The 20,793-nt window shown below is 44.6% G+C and overlaps 1 protein-coding gene across 2 annotated transcripts in view; it reads left to right on the forward strand.

Annotated features, from left to right (window-relative positions):
• Positions 1-20,793, forward strand: part of SH2D4B (SH2 domain containing 4B) — a 77,623-nt gene that overhangs the window by 19,030 nt on the left and 37,800 nt on the right. For both annotated transcript variants that reach the window (XM_065919905.1, XM_065919906.1), the window contains exons 2-4: positions 1,343-1,506; positions 2,974-3,121; positions 18,384-18,531. In XM_065919905.1, the coding sequence (XP_065775977.1) occupies positions 1,343-1,506; positions 2,974-3,121; positions 18,384-18,531 (460 nt within the window). The remainder of the gene's footprint in view (positions 1-1,342; positions 1,507-2,973; positions 3,122-18,383; positions 18,532-20,793) is intronic.

Below are 20,793 nucleotides of genomic sequence, written 5' to 3' on the forward strand. Positions count from 1 at the left end.
GAGTTACCCTTCATAGGAGTCTCATGTCTCCCAGGAACCAGCCTGCCATGCTCACTCGAAGGCTGAGAGCATGACCTTGGACTCAACTCTTTCTGTTTTTTAAACACTTAAATAAAAAAAAAATAATTAAAAATTTTTTTGGCTGTACCACCCAGCATGTGGGATCTTAGTTCCCCAACCTGGGACTGAACCTGTGCCCCCTGCAGCGGAGCCCAACCATTGGATTGCCAGGGAAGTCCGCTGAATTCTTTTTTGAACTCATTTCTTTCCCTTAACATCTTGCCAAACACAGCGCCTAGCAACTAATGCATACTCCCAGTGCTGTGTTTTCCAACCTCCTGTCTTAGAGGGACAAGTTCAGAAGTAGGAGGGTCTCCATTTTAAGTTATAGTGTCTGACAACTTTACCAGATACTTTGCTCCTGCGTCACATGAATCTGCAGCCAGCCAGCCTGCTAAACACCACTGCTAAAGCAGTGACAGTCCATTGATATTCCTGTTGCAACCAGTACCCCACTTTGGGGTCGATCTCCATTTTAGTCTTGGTTATCAATGGAATCTATTAGAACAGGCAGACTGAAAAAATCTCAGTGACTTAATCCAACACAAATTTATTTCTTGCTCAGGTTATGGGCTGATGTGGGTCATGGAGACTCAGGGGCCAGCTGCTTCATCTTGCAACACCACTGTCTCCAATTCTTTGCTTCCAGTCAATGGACAGGGGAAATGATAGATAGAGATGAGAGAGAAGATTTAGAAGATCCTTGGCTCCGAAATGCCTTGACTTGTACGAAAGTGTTAGTTGCTCAGTATTGTCCAACTCTTCGCAACCCCATGAACTGTAGCCCACCAGGCTCCTTTGTCCATGGAATTCTCCAGGCAAGAGTACTGGAGTGGGAAGCCATTCCCTTCTCCAGGGGATCTTTCCTGCTCAGGGATCAAATTCAGGTCTCCTGCATTGGAAGCAGCTTCTTTACCGTCTGAGCCACCAGGGAAGCCTTGGCTTGGAAGTGACACAAGTCTTCCTTCAGCGAGTCACCTGATGTCCGCTCTGCTGAAGATCTCAGGGTCTCTGGGCTTTGGATACCAGTTCCAGCCCTGAACACTTGTTCCAGCAGGCTGACCTGGCTGCCATATTGCTCCCTAGAGGGAATGGGAGGGGAAGATGGCTGTGGAACTGCACTCAGGTCAATCTCTGTCTGGCATCCTCTTTGCAGATGACAATGTTCTGTAGGGTGGTGTGATGGTTGTGCACCCCTGGTCAGCCCAGGTCATTCCTCACTCATTACAACTCTGACCTTTTTTTGTTTTTCCTTCCTTCTCTTTCTTCCTCCTGTTGTGAGGCAGCGAGTGACAAGCACATCCAGTGGCTGCTGGGGGCAGATGGCGAGGTCTGGGTCTGGATCATGGGAGAAGGTCCCGGCGACAAGCCCTATGAAGAGATCTCCGAGGAGCTGATTGCAGAGAGAGCGCGGCTGCAGGCGCAGCGGGAAGCCGAGGAACTCTGGTGAGAGGTGCCAGTGGGTGTTGAGGTTGGGGGGGGGTGTTGGTGCCTGAACACGGAGGCTTGGGGTGGGTTCAAATTCAGGATAATAGATTATGGGTGGGAATGAGGAGGTGGCGCCAGGCAACTGGCAGGCTGTTTGGAGCTGTGCTATGATCAGGTGACCAAAGAACTAGTCTTACATCAGGTAGACCTTCTGGTTCAAGTCCTGGTTCCACTCATTAGTGGGGAAGTGATTTGAGGCCTCAGTTTTCTACATCTATGGTTTGGGTACCACAACACCTTTTTTATATAGTTGGCTTTATTGAGATAATACATTTGATATTCTTTCGCCTCTTCCCTCACTGAGTTGTCCTTAGGACGGCAGAGCTATTTGAATATCCCTCTTAAAGTCTTCTTGTTCCTCTTTGTGTTATCTCTGTTTTTCGCACAAGATGGACACTGAAGCCTCTACTGATACTGGCAGGGTCAGACTTCTTTCATAAACAACATATGACGTATTTTTTGCTAAATTTGGAAGTTTGTAAGAGGTTGGTGCCAACATTTTTCCCACAATTTTTAATCACAGTGTTTTTGTTGTTGTTGTTTTGACTGCACTGGGTCTTCCGTCCTGTATGCAAGCTTTCTCTACTTGCAGCGAGAGGACTTCTCATTGCGGTGCCTTCTCTTGTTGCGGAACGCAGGCTCTAGAGCCCAGGCTGAGTGGCGCGTGGACTTTGTTGTCCCTTGTATGTGGGATCTCTCTGGACCAGGGATTGAACCCCGGTACCCTGCATTGACAGGCAGATTCCCAACCACTGGACCACCAGGGAAGCCCAGTGACAATGTTCTAATAATAAAATTGTGACATATATTCATGTTGAGGTTTGACAGAAAACAGCAAAACTCTGTAAAGCAATTATCCTTCAATAAAAAATAATTTAAGAATTGTGACATATAACCAATATTGAAAATGATAAAGAATTAATTAAAGAACAACTCCATACCCATCACCTCAGATAAGCATGATGAGCATTAGGGCAAAACCTGCTCTGTGGAGTGCTTTATTCACACCTTGGTAAACTGATTACTCTAGATCCCACAGCATTATTCAAGGTAACTGTGTCGTCTCCCATTACATGAGGAACCCAACTTATTGGTCCTATTGAGGGACACTTGTGCTGTTTGCCATTTTTTTTAATGTTATAAAAATCCTCTGATGTGTATCTCCCTACACCTTTGTAAACTCAAGCAAGAAATGGGATTCCTGAGATTTTTTTTTTTTTCTCCACTGGCTTCCAGAGCAGTTCTGCTGATTTACACTCCTGTACAGGAGAGAAACTGTTTGTTTCCCCACCTTTGGCAACATTTTGTGAACCTCAGATACTTGCCATTCTGATAGACCAAGAATGATTGGGTATGGTTTTTATTTGAAATTCTGTTGGCTTGTGGTCCCACACCTCCTGATACCTGCGGGTGTTCTCTTGAAAGGAGACAGAAGGAGGCAGAGATCACCAAAAAGTTCCGGGATGCTCTGGCCAATGAGAAAGCCCGGATCCTGGCAGAGAAGTGGAAGGTGGAGATGGAGGACCGCAAAGCTGCCAAAGTCCTGGAGGAACGCATCCATGAGGAATTCAAGGTGGGCCAGTGCCTGGGTGTCAGTGTGAGGCCACCTGTTGCAACCCCCAGGCTGACCTCTGGTTGGACCAGTCCTTGGCCAATGCGTGCTTTATGAGAATAGAAATCAGACATGTCTGAGTAGGAAGGAACTTGACATACCATCTTGGCTTATTCACTTTTCCTTGTACAGATACGGAAATTGAGGGTCAGATAGGGAAGAGACTGTGTGTAGTGGTAATTGGTTTGGGGACAGAGCCAGGATCAGAACCCAGCCCTCTGCGTCCCAAACCAAGAGTCCTGAGATGGGGCCTGAGGAGAGCTGAATCTGTGGTCAGACCAGCCTGGGATCCAGTTCCAACTCTATTGCTCACTGCTGTGTGACCTTGGGAAGCTTGCTGAACTTCTCTGAGCTTCTTGTTTGTAATATTCATAATAACAACACTCTCCTTGAGATTTTTGGAGGATTCAAGGAGATGAAAAATGTAAATTTTTCTGCTCAGGATAGGACATTGTTTGTAAGTTTGCTCATTCTGAGACTCAGAATTTGGAGCTGATAAAGGAGCTTTACAGTCCTGTAGCAAGAAGCTTAAATTTCCTGAAAAAAAAAAAAAGCTTAGGTTAAAAAGAAAAAAAAAAAAAGCTTAGGTTAATATTTTTTCTTCTGGTTCCTATTTTGAGTTTTTTCTTTTTTTTTTTTTTTGGCTATGTAGGAATCATATATTTTTGAGGGGGTAGAAAACTCAGAAAATACTATAAACAAACAAAAAAAAAAACAAGAATCATGCTGAATCTCAGCAGTTGTATATTTTTGTGAATTGTATATTAATGGCATTTGCCCATATTTGAATTTTTAAAAACTTTCCCCCTATAATGATTAGATAATGGAGACATTGGCCTTTTAATATCATTTCTGTTGTAAATGTTTTTTCTCAGTGTTGTTGTTGCTGTTTTCTTAATTTTGGTTATAGTGGTTCATGATGTACAGAAGGTTAAAATTTTTATTAGCCAACTATATGAATCTTGTTCTCTATTATTTGTTTTATGCACAGAAAGACCATCACAAGCTTATAAAAATACTAATCTACATTGCTTTATATGTCTTTTTAGATCTCATTTCTTTGTACTTAATTTTCCTTCACTTTGCTGTGTGGTATGATATATGGCTCTCACTTTATTTTATTCCAAATGGCTAGCCCATTATGCGAACATCATTTACTATGTAAATCATCCTCTCTCCTCTCATTGGATTTCCTGCCTTGATTCTTACTTCTTACTTACTTTTGGATCCTTTTGTGGATTTTTCTTCTTTGACTGATTATTTCTGAGCCAGGTGTAATTGTTTAATTATACGTAACTTTAACATAAATTTTACCATCTATTAAAGTTAGAGTGTATCATTATTCTTCATTTCTAAAATGTCCTTGGCTAATCTCATCCATTTTTTCCCATTAGAGCTACTTTTGAATTATTTTCTCAGTATCCTCTTCTCCCCTAATATCAAAAAAAACCATGTGGTAGTTTTCATTGAATTGCATCAGTACTATTGCTGCATTTGTGGAAGATGAACGTTTTTTATAATATTGAATCATTAAATCTTACTCAGGAATGTGGTAAGTTCTTCCTTTTATCCAAAGTTTATTTTTTTATCTTTGATACAGTTTTTTTTTTTTTTTTAATACCTCTAAATGCACTGGCCACCCAATCCCAAACATTCTCAATGACATATGTTCTTGTGGGCTTCTATTTTTTGGACTTGGGTAAAATTTATTGTTTTCTTTAAGTGCTCTATGTTTCTTTTCTTTTAAATTTTATGCTTAATATTTTTATTGCTATCGTGATTGTGCTCATTACTTTTAAACCTACTGCAACTGCTAGCCATAGATTTACATTGTTACTGGTCTCTTTATTTAACTTTCCCATGAGTTGCACTTTTTTTCTAGGAGATTCTTTTGCATTTTTAAGTGAAGGAATATTTACTCTCAAGACACTTCTTTTAAAAAAAAGTCAAACTTGGAGAAAAGTGGAAAGAAAAATGACATGAATACTCACATATTAATATTATCCACCTGCTGCTGCTAAGTCACTTCAGTCATGTCCGACTCTGTGCGACCCCATAGACGTCTGCCCACCAGGCTCCCCCGTCCCTGGGATTCTCCAGGCAAGAATACTGGAGTGGGTTGCCATTTCCTTCTCCAATGTGTGAAAGTGAAGTTGCTCAGTCGTGTCTGACTCTTAGCGACCCCATGGACTGCAGCCTACCAGGCTCCTCCATCCATGGGATTTTCCAGGCAAGAGTACTGGAGTGGGGTGCCATTGCCTTCTCTGATTATCCAGCTACATTTACCAATTATTAATATTTTGCCTCGATTTCATGCTCTTTGCTTTTCTTTCTCCATCCACACATGCATACCCACAGGCACATACACAGTCACATATACATACTTGCACTTTTTTGTTGCTGTCAAACAGTTTGAGAGAAAATTGCAGACACAGTGCTCTTTAACCCAGGGGTTGGCAAACTATTTTCTGTAAAGGAGCAGATGGTCAATATTTTAGACTCTGTGGGTCATGCTGTCTCTGTCACAATTACTCAACTAAGACATCATGGCACAAAAGCAGCCACAGACAACATGTAAACAAAAGAGTGGGACTGTGGTCCAACAAGGTTTTAAAGCAATGCTTGTCACTGGACTGGGAGCTTCCTCATCAAACCTTAATCCTTCAGTGTGCATCTCCCACAAAGAAGGACATTTCCTGTCACAGCCACAATAATCACTGTTACATTGATTGAAATTAACGATGTAATTTCATAGTAGTGGCTCAAATTCCATCCACACTGGAGAGCTACTTAGTTTGTATTGCTGAATTTTGCATAGGAGCCTGGTGGGCCACGGTCCATAGGGTCGCAAAAGAATCCAACATGACTTAGCAACTAAACAGCAACAATTTAAGTCTACTGGGGAAGAAGACCACTTTTCACATGTCTCCAGCAGTGAGCATCACCTGTTCCAATTCCTGGCCTCCCTCCTCCCCAGAGGTGGGCCGAGTCCCAGATGCTGGGAGGGTAGCTTGGTGGAGCTGGAGTCTTGGGGCTCGGTTCCCAGCAGAGATTATCTGATGTTCTCCTTGAGGACCTCAGTGATTGAGGGATAGAAATTGTATGCTGGTTCTGTGTTGGGGTTTATGGAGGAATCAGTAAAGCCATGTGGCCAGGCCCCATGTTCACTGAGGAACCCAAATGCAGGCTTTTGTGTTATTTCCAAAGGTTAACGTTATTGTGTGGGTTTTTTTTTTTTCGGATGTGTTTTTTCTGTGTGAACACATATAAATGTGTTAGTAACTATGTCTGCTTTGAGGAGCCTCAGAAGTGCAAGTAGCATCTTTGAGGCCTTGGAAGGCTCATTAAGGAACATCAGATCAGACATTGGGGCTGGACGTTCCTTGTTAATGAGCTGAGATATTTTCTGTCAGTGCGTCCTTGCTTCGTTGCTAAATCATATCCGGCTCTTTGCTAAGAGGATATGCTAAAAGGATATGCTAAATCATATCCTTTGCTACAAAGCCTGTAGCCCGCCAGGCTCCTCTGTCCATGGAATTCTCCAGGCTAGAATACTGGAGTGGGTTGCCATTTCCTTTTCCAGGAGATCTTCCCCAGCCAGGCATAGAACTCGTGTCTCCTGCATCTCCTGCCTTGGCAGGCAGATTCGTTACCACTGAGCCACCTGGGAGGCCCAGTTTGCTGGCAGAGCTGTCTGTGAATGAACCTCCCTTGTATTCTGACAGGCTCTCCATCATAGGAAGTGGTTACGTGTAGGCTGAAACAGTATCTGAGAAGGTTTCAGTGGTGAATTAAATATGCCTGGTAGCAAATTCTTGGCCTCTCCTCCCTTTGAGAGGAGGGGTCTGGTTCTCCACCGCTGAGCCTCTGTGACCTTGTGGCTAGCCTTGGTCTGTAGGGTGCAGTAGAAATGACTGTGTGTAAATTCCGAGGATGGATAAGAGCAGATTGCGCCCTCTGGCAAGGCTCTCTTCTGGAAGCTGCCTTGCAAGAAGCCCTCCTGCCCTAGGCTCCCAGGCTAGCTGCAAAGACACCCAGGCTAGCTAAAGAGAGGCTATATGAAGGAGCACCTAGGCACCACACACATGAGTGAAGCCTTTGTGGTTCTTCCAGTCAATGACCTCAGCCAAGTAATCAACCATGACTGACATAATGTGGAGCTGAAAGGCCACCCAGCCAAGCCCGGCCTGAACTAGTATCTACAGAATCTCAAGCACATAAAACGTTTGTGCTTTAAGCCACTAAATTTTGCTGATAGCTTGTTGTTATAATACTTAGCAATAGAAAACAGCAACAGCTTTGCCAAAGGGATTTACGCATTGGGTTAGAGATTGGTTTAGATAATTTTTATTGTGTCTTCCTACATGAAGATGCTAACATAATATGAATCTTGCATGCAGCAATGCACCGATAACATTCATCTAATTTAATACTTTTTTCCCCTGAGACCAGAAGTGGAGGTTGTTTGGAGGAGGGTAGTGGTGGTAGTAATAAACTCCCTATTCTCAAAAAGCTTACAAGGTGCCAGGGAAGAGATAATTCTGTGAGCAGCCACTCAGCCCCAACCATGACTGGAGGCACCTTAGAGGGCAGAAGTCCTTCCAGGAACCCTGCACAAATAAAGACAGGAAATGGAAAGGAGATAAGTGGGATGAGAAATGATCTGCTGGAGGAGAGAAAAAAGCACATGATGGGTGGAGACAGACAAAAATCTGGAAAGACTGGTGTGAGGCCCTTGAATGCTATGCTAAGGAGGTGGACTATTTTCTGTGGGCAAAGCAGACCTGCATGTATTCAGAGGGCCACGTTTGGATCACGTTTTACGAGGAAAACTGGTGGTGTGATTCAAGTGGTGAACATTTAGGGCGAGGGGGAGCCAATTAGGAGATCTTTGCAATGGTCAAAGTGGGAAATGATGAGGTTCTGGATAGAGTCTTGGACTATGAAGAGATAAAGGGGATGGACAAAGAAACGTTGGTGGTGAAATCAACAATCAGTTAGATGTTGGTAGGTGGCACTAGTGGTAAAGAACCCGCCTGCCAATGCAGGAGACCTAAGAGGCATTACCGACTCAATGGACATGTGTTTGAGTAGACTCCCAGGGTTGGTGATGGACAGGGAGGCCTGGCGTGCTGCAGTCCATGGGGTTGCAGAGTCAGACACGATTGAGTGACTGGAAAAGACTTAGGTTTGATCCTGGGGTCAGGAAGATCCTCTGGAGGAGGGCATCGCAACTCACTCCAGTTTTCTTGCCTGGGAAATCCCATGGAAAGAGCAGCCTGGCGGGAGGACAGAGGAGCCTACAGTCCATGGAATCACAAAGAGTTGGACATGACTGAAACGACTTAACACATGAAGGAAAGCAGAGAGCAAGGCATCTGAGCCCCAGGTGGAGGGATGGGGCTCTTGCATGGGGATCTGGGCTTGGAGGAGAGAGAATGTTCTTGGAACGGTCATGCTGAGGTTGGTGTTTGTTGGTTTTGTTTTTCCATCCAGGACAGAGACGAGTGGGGAATGGATGAGAGGAGAGAACCTATATCAGAAACTTGGTGGTGAAAGGAGTTTGCCTGGGGAGCCTGAGTTGAGGATGCCAGCAAATTCTGTGAATTTTCCTGGTCATAGGAAATCCAGAAAATAGGTGGGATAATCCCAGAACCTTGTGTAGGGTTAAAGAGGGAGTTTCAAAATAGGAGCTACAGAGAGCTAGAAACCTGGTTTTGTTTTGTTTTGTTTGAAACAACATTCTGTTGTGGCTGACACTGCTTTGTCACTCAGTCGTGTCTGACTCTTTGTGGCCCCATGGACTGTAGCCCACCAGGCTCCTGTGTCCATGGGGATTCTCCAGGCAAGAATACTGGAGTGGGTTGCCATGCCCTCCTCCAGGGGATCTTCCCAACCCAAAGATTGAACTCAGGTTTCCTGCATTGCAGGCAGATTCTTTACCATCTGAGCCTCCAGGGAAGCCCAAGAATACTGGAGTGGGTAGCCTATCCCTTCTCCAGGGGAACGTCCTGACCCAGGAATCAAACTGGGGTCTCCTGCATTGCAGACTGATTCTTTACCAGTTGAGTGGCTGGCACTATTTAAATGCAATTTACATGCATACAGAAGTTTTTTTTTTTTTAGTAAAAAGGTCCTGGAGCCAGATAAAATTTGCATTTTTCCCCGTTTTTTTTTTTTTTTTTAAACTCCTCAGACTGTGTTTGGATGCTTCTCTCTCTGCTTCCAACCTCAGAACGTGGGCAGCAAGGCTCCGCTCTGTCCCTCACCCGCGGGGCCTGTGACCTCCCTTCCCAAGCTCTAAGTCTCCTACCTCGTCCTGCCTCCTCCTGGTTTCCCTGACGGGGAACAGACTCGGTACAGCTAAGCTGTCCTTTCATTTTCCCCTGTTTTCTATTCAAAGCCATGCTCTTTTTGTTGTTTCTCCTTTAAGGCTGAAGTTCATTTTGGTCACTTCACGACATGCTCTGCAACCAGAGACGCTATCCCTGCTTTATTTTCTCTCGACCATTTATAGACTTTCTCTGAATTTCTCTTGGACAAGGCTGGCATCAACAAGACACAGCATGGGGCGGTTTACCCTTTCCTCATCACGGATCATCACAAACCCTCTCTTCATCAATTTGTTGCGGGAAGGGGGACCCTTTCCAGGGCCCGAAACTGGGCTCTTGTCTAACACTCAGAAATGAATTGTCTGAAGAGACACACGTGCTGACAAATCAAGAGATTTTATTGGGTAGGGTGCCCGGGTGGAGAGCAGAGGGTAGGGGAACCCAGGAGAACTGCTCTGCTGCGTGGCTCACAGTCTTGGGTTTTATGGTGATGGGATTAGTTTCGGGGTGGTCTGTGGCCAATCTTTCTAATTCAGAGTCTTTCCTGGTGGCGCACGCATCGCTCAGCCAGGATGGATGCTAGCGAGAGGGATTCTGGGAGGTGGACGGACACGCGGTGTCTCCTTTCAACCTTTCCCGAACTCTTCGGGTTGGTGGTGGCTTATTAGTTCCGTATTCCTTATCAGGCTCTCCTGTCATAAAACAACTCATGCAGCTGGTTACTCTGGTGCCTGGCCAGGGTGGGCGGTTTCAATCAATGTGCTTCCTTCCCCTAACAAATTCATTAATTCACTCGCTCTTCTGGTCAGTGTTTATGGAGCAGCTACTATCTACCTGGCCCTGTGCGGGGTACTGGTGATAGAAGAATGAACAACACAGGTCTGGTGCTGTCCTTTGGGAGCACATTGTCCTACAAGACATGATGGTATCATTGGGGTCAGGCCAAAACCAAAAAGGACTATGCCTTCCAGAAAAAGCATGTGTCTTCGTGACATTTTCCATTGGGGTGAGACGGACTGGGCTTCTGAGGGCTCCTGCGGTGTGCTGTTACTGATGGGTTATCAGGAGAAGGGGGATTGAATCAGCTGGACAGCTCAGAGGGCTTTGGGCTTGCCAGAAAAAGGCAATCGACTCCTGGGGTGGAAGGCAAGTGTTTGCCTATCTGCCTTTTGGCTGTATTGGCCTTCCGCTGCTAAACCAAAGAAAGATGGTCTTTTCTTCAGTGATCACGGATGGGCCAGAGGATTCTGAAAGTAGCAACAGTGAGAGTTTTCAGGCAATTTCAGCTTTAAAGGTTGAGTATTTTTGCAAAACCAGGGTGAGGATGATGCAATACTCTTTATCTGTGGTGGAAAATGTCTTCTTTTGTCAGCTCATCTCTGTGAAGAGCTTACCTTTGCCACAGTAAGTGACCGGTCATGTTCCTTTGAGGTGGAGGTTGATGCAGGTTTCTGGCTCTCTTTGAAAAGTATTTCTTTGTTTCTTTCTTTACTTATTTGATCTTTAGTTATGGCATGGGGACTGTTAGTTGTGGCATGTGAGACCTAATTCCCTGACCAAGGATGAAACCCAGTCCCCCTGCTTGGGAGCACAGTCTTAGCCACTGGACCACGAGGGAATTCTGAGGTTTCTGGTGTTGTCCCATTCTCAGGAGAAAAGGATTGAGTGAACTGTGGAAATGCAACCCATCTGTCTATCTGTCTATTTATTTACTTACTGGTAGTAAATTTTCTTCCATCTTTATTGATGTGATTGACAAATCAAAATTGTATGAGTTTAAGGTGTACAATGTGACATTTTGATATGCATATACATTATGAAATGGTGACACAATCAAGCTGATTAACATATCCATCACCTCACCTACTTTTTTTTTCTGTGATGACACCACTAGTTTGCTCAAACCCGTGTCCATTAAATACAGTATTCATTTACAGTCCTCCTGCTGTACATTAAAGCTCCAGAATTTTTTCATTCTATATAACTAATTGAAGCTTTGTGCCTTTTTGCCACACAGCTAAAGTATCTATAGATAGATTTTTAAAAATAGTATATGTGTATATACAGCAAAATATTATCCAGTCTTAAAACAGAAGGAAATCCTGACATTTGTGACAATACAGATGAGCTTGGAGAACATTATGTTAAGTGAAATAAGCTAGACACAGAAGGCCAAATGCTGCATGATCTTACTTAAATGTAAGTAAGCTACTCCACTTAAATGTGGAGTCTAACAAAGCTGAACTTGTAGAAGCAGAGAGTAGAATAAAAGTTGTGGAGTTGGGGTAGGAGTGGGTGGAGAGGGAAGTGGGCACTGCCATTTACCACGCTTCTTCCTGTCGCCGCAGCTGGTTGGAGTAGGAACACGGTATTTAATTTCAGGTGGTTGGTCAAATGCCATTTATCTATGTTTTGGGTCAAATGCCATTTATCTATGGTATACCAGTCATAACCCTTTTCTGGGGGTACTAAGTCTCCTGGTTATGGGCCAAATTGTGTCCAGTTAAAATACATATGTTGAAGTCCCAGCCCTAGGCTCTCAGGATTTAACTGTATTTGAACCTAAAGGTCTTTATAGAGGAAATTAAGTTAAAATGAGGTTTTTAGGGCAGGCCCTGAATCAATGGCTTCCCAGGTGGCTCAGATGGTAAAGAATCTGCCTGCCATGCAGGAGACCTGGTTTCGATCCCTGGGTTGGGAAGATCTGAAGAAGGGAATGGCACCCCTCTCTAGTATTCTTGCTTTGAGAATTCCATGGACTGAGGAGCCTGGCGGGCTATAGTCCAAGCTAAATCCATATGATTGTTACCCTTAAAAGAAGAGGAAATTTGGACAGAGACATGCATGAACACAGAGGAAAGACCATGTGTGAGGACACAGGGAGAAGATGGCTGTTTATAAGCCAAGGAGAGAGGGCTCAGAAAGAAATCACCCCTGCTGATACTTTGGTCTTGGACTTCTGGCCTCCAGAACTTTGAGACAATACATATCTGTTGTTTAAGCCGACCTGCCCCCGTCTGTGGTGCTTTGTTATGGCAGCCGGGAAAGCTAGTATCCTCACAAGGAAGTAGGACGGGGGCTTGAAAGCACTCTGACTCTGACATGCGCCAACTGTCTGTAATTTCCCTGAGATCACTCCTGTTTGGAAGACTTCTGTGGGTGGATGGTAGACCTATAGTCCCTGGTGGACGCTGTCTTGGTTAGTGCCCTGTGTATTGAGCAATGTGGTTACCACAATCCGATTAAGGATTCCTGGGGGAGGAATGGGAAACCCACTTTGTAAACTGTGAAGTGCCGTGCCAGTGTGACGCTTCATTTTTAGTGACTGATGAAAGTGAAATACAACTTTGGGGTAAAATTCAATTTTTTCTGCTTTGGAGGCAGACAGACTTTGGTTCCAGTTTTGCATCCGTCATTAACTCTCCGCTCTAGTATTTCGCATCTTAAAACCAACCAACTCATCTTCCCTTTTCTAGCTTAACCCCACAGGCCCCTCTGGCTGCTGCTTCCTATCTCTGCTCATTTTTAAAAGGAAATGTCTTGAAAGGGGTTGTCTGTGGTCACTTCCTCTCCCTCCCTATGCTGCCTGGATGGCTGCCCATCCCCTCCACCAGGGCTGCTGTTGACAAGATCTCACGTCACGTGGTCCTGAGACCCCGTTCTGCGGTCCCTTGGTGCTTCTCCGTCATCCTTGTGTCTCAGTAGCCTGCAGCTCTGCTTACCACCCCCTTTTATCTCTCAGCTTCCCCCGCAGACATAGCCCACTCTAGGTTTTTATCTTACCCCTTGGTCTGCCTTCTCAGTCTCATTTTCTGGCTCCAACTCTTTCTCTCAACTTATAAGTGGCTCAGTGCCCCAAGGCATTCTGGCTGTTTTCTCTGATCTGCTTTCTTTCTCTCATTGATAACATCAAGTCCGTGGCTGAGAAACATCACCCCCATGCACAGGGCCTCTCAGTCAACCTCTGCAGCCTGAGCTTAAGTCCCTGGGACCCTTAAGTCCCAGGCTTATGCATCCCACTACCCATAGCAGGTCTCTTGGATGTCAGATGACATCTCAAACTCATTAAAGATAGAATTTTGACTTGTTTTCCTTCCAGCTGTAGTGGATAATTCCCTACTCAAACATGCCAAACCCATTTCCAATGCTGGGGCCATTGCACCTGTGGTTCTCTCTCTAGAAATTTCTTCTCCCTGAGATTCACTCATCAGCCTTATTATTTAGGTCTCAGATCAGCCCCTTCTGAGAGGATTTCTGGTCATGCTGTCTAAAGTAGCTGCCTAGACTCGATCACTTAGCCTGTTTGAATTCTCTGTATACTTTATTATATAATATGATATATTGTATAGTGTATTCCATAAATATTATATGTAATATGATATATAACATAGTATAATATATATAATATAATACTTCTGATATTCTGATATATTTTTTATTTTACCTGATGAGTGTTTTTCTGTCATTGGAAGGCAAGCTCTGAGAGAGTGGGGCTAAGTGCCTTTTTCACGGCTATATCCCCAGTGCCTGGAGCAGGCAGAGTCTCCTAGGTGCTCAGTAAGGATTTGGCGAATGACTGGAGAAGCCACTTAACATCTTTATCCCTTAATTCCTAACTCCTAGAGAGTGGGTCATTAGGAATTTGCCTTTTTTTTAGAATTTAAAAACGTGATAGTTGAATTGGAGAAAAATTCTCAATCTGTGTCATTTCAGAAGCGACAAAATCCTTGGTTTTTCTTTTTTAAACGAGGGGCTCAAAACTCACAGTTCCCATCTTCTTTGTTTTTTCTGCCTGATCCATTAAACTATCAGCGGACTGAAAAAATTATAAGCCACAAGAACAGAAAGTGAGAGGAGGGAAGAGCAGATGAAAATAATGCCCAAAGAAATTTGGTTTCTGGAAGACAGAGGGAGAGTGATGGGAGGTTAGCAGGGCACCTGCAGGAAGGGAGCTGGTGGTCCTGAATCAGCTCAGCCCAGAGACCCCACAGGCTCGAGAATCGGGGACAGCGGGTACAGTGAAGGATGGCGCCGAGAGTGAGGGACTGGTGGCACATTTCTGCGTGGAGTGGCCGGACCCTCAGTTCCCTGTTTTCACCTGTTTCTTCAGGCTATTTCATCCCTCCCTCTGACCAGGAGTTGAAAGGACAGCACTGGGGCTCAGCGTATCAGGACAAGTGGAGAGAACAGGTGGGGGCAGGTAGGAATCAGGGGAAAAGCAAAGGTTTGAACTCTGAGCCGTGGAACCTACTGTCAGGGTTGCCTGTAGGGTGTACAGAACTGGTAATTTTTTTTTTTTGGTGGTGTTTTTGTCTATAGCAAGTTAATAATTTGAACTACATAAACTCAGCCTATTAACTCTATTTCAGTGGCCCAATCTCAGGCAATCCTATGATAAAAATATTCTGTTGGCCAGGAACATTCATCTGCTTGCTGGGCTACCCTTCTGGAACCAGGGCCTGGCCACTGGACCTTGGAATGACTCCATAGTTATGAATCCTGGAGCTCCATAGGGCACTTGGTTAACCCTTTGCATGGAGGAGAGGGTCAGAGAGTACCCTGAAGGGATGAATGGGACCTGATCTCGGTTTGGGGCATCTTACCTGAACCTACTGCTGCCCCTGCCTGTCCTGGGGTACTATTTCTGGACAGTCCTGGGAAACTTGCAGCGACAGTTTGCGAAAAGGTACCTCAAAGCATTGGTTTCTCATGAATTATGGGGCTCAGGCTAGGGGTCCTGCTTGCTTGAGTCTAAGGGCTGTCCTACCTGTAGCTTGCCTCCTGTGCAAACTCCTGGCATGTTGGTGGTCAGACACCACCCAGGTGGACACAGATGTTAAATAATTTCAGAGAAAGAACCTCCAGGTATTTCTACCTGAGGGTCCTCAGTGAAGTGGCTGATCCCTCATCCAGTCTTCTTAGAGTGAAACCCAAGGAAACCTCGACTACACACTCCGAGTCTCTGTTTCAGATATACTTTTTTTTTTTTTTTTTAATTTGGCTGCCTTGGGTCTTTATTTATGACTCATGGTGGTGTGCAGGCTCAGTAGTTGTGGTGTGTGGGCTTAGTTGCTGCAAGGCATGTGGGATCTTAGTTCCCCAACCAGGAATGAAACATGTGTCCCCTGGATTGCAAAGAGGATTCTTAACCACTGATCCACTAGGGAAGTCCCTCAGAAATACACTTACTTTCCTCTTTGAATTGTGAGCAGTCAGGGAACATCAGACATCAGAAGAAAACCTCTGACACAAATGATAGGTACCAAATAAAACAAACTTTAAAGAAAAGAACAAAACAAAACAAACAAAAACAGAAGAAATAGAGCTACATCAGAACATGAGGGAAAAAAATCTCTAAAATCCTCAGAGATGAGCTTTGGCATTTGTGAAACAAGTACAGAATGCCACAAAGCAAAAAGGAACAAGCAAAGAATAAAAGAGGGCTTGGGAATTGTAAGTGTACTAGCTGAAATAAAAAATTCAGTGGAAGGTTTGGGGGATAAAGTCAGTGAAATCAACCAAGAAGTAGAACAAAAAGGCAAGAGGCAGGAAATAAGAGAGAAAGGATAAGGCACTTAGAGGGTCAAATCAAGAAGTCCAGCAGTTGACACACAGGAGTTTTAGAAAGAATAAAGCAAAATGAGAGGAGAGAAATTATCAAAAAAATCCTAAGCAGAGATGTAGTAGACTAGAAGGACCTGAAACTCCAATCAAAAGCACCGTGAGTGCCTAGTAATCAATGAAAGAAACTCCACACCAAGGCACATCTATTAAAAAGGTTCAGAATTCAGAGGTAAAGAGGAAAGTAGTGCCTTATGCAGAATGAGAATCCGAGTGGCAGTACTGGATGCTAGAGGATAAGGAAGTGAAGTCCTCCAAGTTCTGCAGGAAAATGATTTTAATCAAATGCTATGCTTAGCTAGAGTAGCAGTTACATTTGAGGGTAACATTTAGATATTTTCAGACATGACTCTATATGGATATATAAATAATATACATATGATACAAAATATGTATATAGATCTAGCTATATATATGTTGCTGTTGTTTAGTTGCTAAATTGTGTCTGACTCTTTGTGACCCTCTAGACTGTAGCCCACCGGGCTACTCTGTCCATAGGATTTTTCCAAGCAAGAATAACTGGGAGAGGTTGCTATTTCCTACTCCAGGGGATCTTCCCAGCTCAGGGATCCAATGTGCATCTCCTGCGTTGGCAGGCAGATTCTTTACCACTGAGCCACCAGGGGAACCCCTGATGGCTTTACAGTGAACTATATTTATTAAAAAAATTTTATTTATTTATGATTGCACTGGTTCTTCATTACTGTGCCTGGGTTTTCTCTGGTTGCAGTGAGTAGGGGCTACTCTTTGTCCCGGTGTGCAGGCTTCTCATTGCGGTGACTTCTCTTGTTGCAGAACCCAGGCGTTAAAGCTTGGGCTCAGTAGTTGTGGCATGTGAGCACAGTTGTTCTGGGGCATGTGGGATCCTCCTGGACCAGGGATCGAACCTGTGTCCCCGTATTGGCAGGCAGATTCTTAACCACTGGACCACCAGGGAAGTCCTGTGAACTATATTTAGTTATGTACCAATCTTTGATATAATTATGAATTGTGATGTAAATCTAGAATTGTGATGTAAATCTATTGTGAGGGTGATGAGAAGAAAAATATGGGTTTACCACCAGTGTGGGAAATATAAGTGTTAAATATTCATGTACCATAAAGAAGAGATAGTAGTTAATGTCTAGAATCAATGAATCAATAATTAGCAGCATTATTCAGACATAGATATAACCACATAAAAGAAAGCTAAAATAATTGAGAATGGTGATCTCTAGGCACTAGAGGAGAGTGGGGTAGATTGGGTAAAGTGGTTTAGAGAATTAATTTTTTTTTTTATAACAAGCCTTCTGGCATATAATGCATGATTGATGTGTGTTCATGTTGCTTTGATTAAACAAAGGTAAAGGATTATACACACAACCTTTTTGGAACTTGAAAGCAAGACAATATTTGGAGATTTGGGGCCCCCGAAACTGTTTTCTCTTTGAAATATCTTCTCTGGAAATAAGGTTAAGATATAATCATATCCTCCACTCTTGCCCAGTAGCATAGTGGACACCTTCGGACCTGGAGGACTCATCTGTTGGTGTCATATCTTTTTGGCCGTTTATACAATTCATGAGGTTCTCACAGCAAGTATACTGGGCTGGTTTGCCATTCCCGCTTCTAGTGGATTAAGTTTTGTCAGAACTCTCTGCTGTGACCTGTCCATGTTAGGTGGCCCTGCATGGCATGGCTTCACTGAGTTATGCAAGCCCCTTTGCCACGACAAGGTGGTTGATGCGAACAGATGACTCATTGGAAAAGTCCCCGATGCTGGGAAAGATTGAGGGCAGAAGGAGAAGAGGGTGTCAAAGGATGGGATGGCTGGCTGGCATGACTGATGCAATGAACATGAGCTTAGGCAAATTCCAGGAGATGGTGAGGGACAGGGAGGCCAGGTGTGCTGCAGTCTATGGGTTTACAAAGGATTGGACACAACTGGGAGGCTGAACAACAATAATCATATCCTGCTTAACTTGCCTCCAAGAAGACCAGGCTCCCCTCCTCATGCCCACTTCCCTCTTCCCCCAGAATGGAAGTGTGACCAAGGGTGACCCAGAGTTCTCTAATTATGGCAGAAAGCTTCACATATTTGGTTCACATACTTCAAGTCACTTGCTCTTTACCATGGCCTGATTAGATATAACTGTTACCACTTCACGTGTGTAGAAACTGAGTCTGGAGTGGCTTCCTCTGGCCACCTTTCCACGTGACAGCTCAGCCCTGCCCTGACTGTGACCTGTTACTATCACCTAATGTCATTCTGTCCCCATGATGTTTTTTAGAGGAAAGAGGAAGAGGAGAGGAAGCGAGGAGAAGAGCAGATTCGCCTCCAGGAAGAGCAGAGGGCGAAGGAACTCTACTGGACCCTGAAGCAGGCCCAGCTGCAAAGCCACCCCAGCGAGAAGGAGGAACGTGAGTGGGAAGAACAGTGTGAGTAGCACTTGTTTTTTTTAAAAATATTAATTCAGTTCAGTCCAGTTCAGTCACTCAGTCAGGTCCGACTCTGCGACTCCATGGACTGCAGCACGCCAGGCCTCCCTGTCCATCACCAGCTCCCGGAGTTTACCCAAACTCATGTCCAATGAGTCAGTGATGCCATCCAACCATCTCATCCTCTGTCATCCCCTTCTCCTCCTGCCTTCAATCTTTCCCAGCATCAGGGTCTTTTCAGATGAGTCAGCTCTTTGCATCAGGTGGCCAAAGTATTGGAGTTGCAGCTTCAGCATCAGTCCTTCCAATGAACACTCAGGACTGATCTCCTTTAGGATGAACTGGTTGGATCTCCTTGCAGTCCAACGGACTCTCAAGAGTCTTCTCTAACACCACAGTTCAAAAGTATCAATTCTTTGGCACTCAGCTTTCTTTATAGTCCAACTCTCTTATCCATACATGACTACTGGAAAAACCATAGCCTTGACTAGATGGACTTTTGTTGGCAAAGTAATATCTCTGCTTTTTAATATGCTCTCTAGTTTGGTCATAACTTTTCCTCCAAGGAGTAAGCATCTTTTAATTTCATGGCTGCAGTCACCTTCTGCAGTGATTAATTAGGTCTTCTGGATCTTCCTTTCAGCATGCAGACTCTTAGTTGCAGCATATGGGATCTAGTTCCCTGACTCAAGCTTCCTGCATTGGGAGCTCAAAGTCTTAGCCCCTGGAACACCGGGAAGGTCCTAAGCGTTCTTATTGGGGACTGGGAGGCAGCCTACTTTCTCAGCCACTTTCCTCCCACCTGTCTATTTGCTCAGTCATCATTCCAGTTCATCCGCTTAGCCCAGAAGCCTTTAACCTGTGTCAGCCATGTAAATGGTCCTGCTAAGGACCCAGAGGGTAAGAGCTCCATCCTCAAGGAACTTACTTGCCTGTTGGGGAGATTTCTTATACTAAAGGGTAAAACTCTACATTTATTGAGTTATCAATAATTTTCTGGCAGTGTGCTAAGCCCTGGAAATCCAGAGATGAGAGATCATGGTCTGTATCTTGGGGGAACTTGCAGGCCAGGCAATACCTAGACACACAGGCTAAGGGCTTTGAGGGAAAAGGCACACGTTCTGTTGGAGCACATGGTGGTATTCTGGTGTCATTCCAGAAGAGACGTTATAAAGTGAAGCTTGCTGGGAGCATGGGGATATCGGATGAAGAGGCTGGAGAAGAGGATGAAGAGTCAGGATGGAGGACCCAGAATATGATAAAGGGATGTGGTGTGCTTAGGAAGTTAGAGATGTATGTGAAAAAGTGAAAATCACTTGGTCATATCTGACTCTTTGCGACTCTATGGACTGTAGCCTGCTAGGCTCTTCTGTCCGTGGAATTCTCCAGGCAAGAATACTGGAGTGGGTTGCCATTCCCTTCTCCAGGGGATCTTCCCAACCCAGGGGTCAAGACAAGGTCTCCTGCACTGCTGGCAGATTCTTTGCTGTCTGAGCCATTAGAGATGTTTAGGTGCCTGTTAATCTTGGAGAGTGTCAAGGGCGGTAAGTTAGGTGGGAAAGAGGAAGTGAAACTAAGCTTGAAGGTGGTGTTTTAATATGTACTTGAGATTTTTTTTTAACCAGGTATGGATAGGCATGCAGATGTGGAAATGACTGTTGCAGGAAGTTTTTGCTCACAGATTCCTAGAAATGGAGAGCATGGCATGCCATGCAGGGCCACACAGGAAGCACCAGAGTGAGTCAAAAGGCAGAGGAAACAAGTAGAGAAAGTGCGCAAGAGCCTTTACTATGGCGTCATTGGGAAAGGTAAGGCATGCGTGTGTGCGAGCTCAGTTGCTTCAGTCGTGTCCGACTCTTTGTGACCCTATGGACTATAGCCTACAGGGCTCCTCTGTCCACGGGATTCTCCAGCAAGAATACTTGAGTGGTTGCTGTGCCCTCCTCCAAGAGGTCTTCCTGACCTAGGGATTGAACCAGGGTCTCTTGTCTCCGGTATTGGCAGGCAGGTTCTTTACCACTAGCGCCACCTGGGGAGCCTCAAAGGTAAGGCAGGACAGGGTAAACAGACTTCAGACAGACTAGTTTGAATAATTTCAGCAGGCTCTGGGGTATGGGAGCTGTCTCTAGTTCTCTATACCCGGCACTGGGGTGATTAGGGCAGATGGACAGACTGAGGAGTATAAGAACCAGATAAACGAGGTGGTTGGGGTAAGGGCTTTGCATTGGTTGGTTTGCATTTGAAAGGTGCACTTGTAGCTGG

Source organism: Muntiacus reevesi, chromosome 2, assembly GCF_963930625.1.
Source record: "Muntiacus reevesi chromosome 2, mMunRee1.1, whole genome shotgun sequence".
In the NCBI taxonomy this organism is placed as follows: Eukaryota; Metazoa; Chordata; class Mammalia; order Artiodactyla; family Cervidae; genus Muntiacus; species Muntiacus reevesi.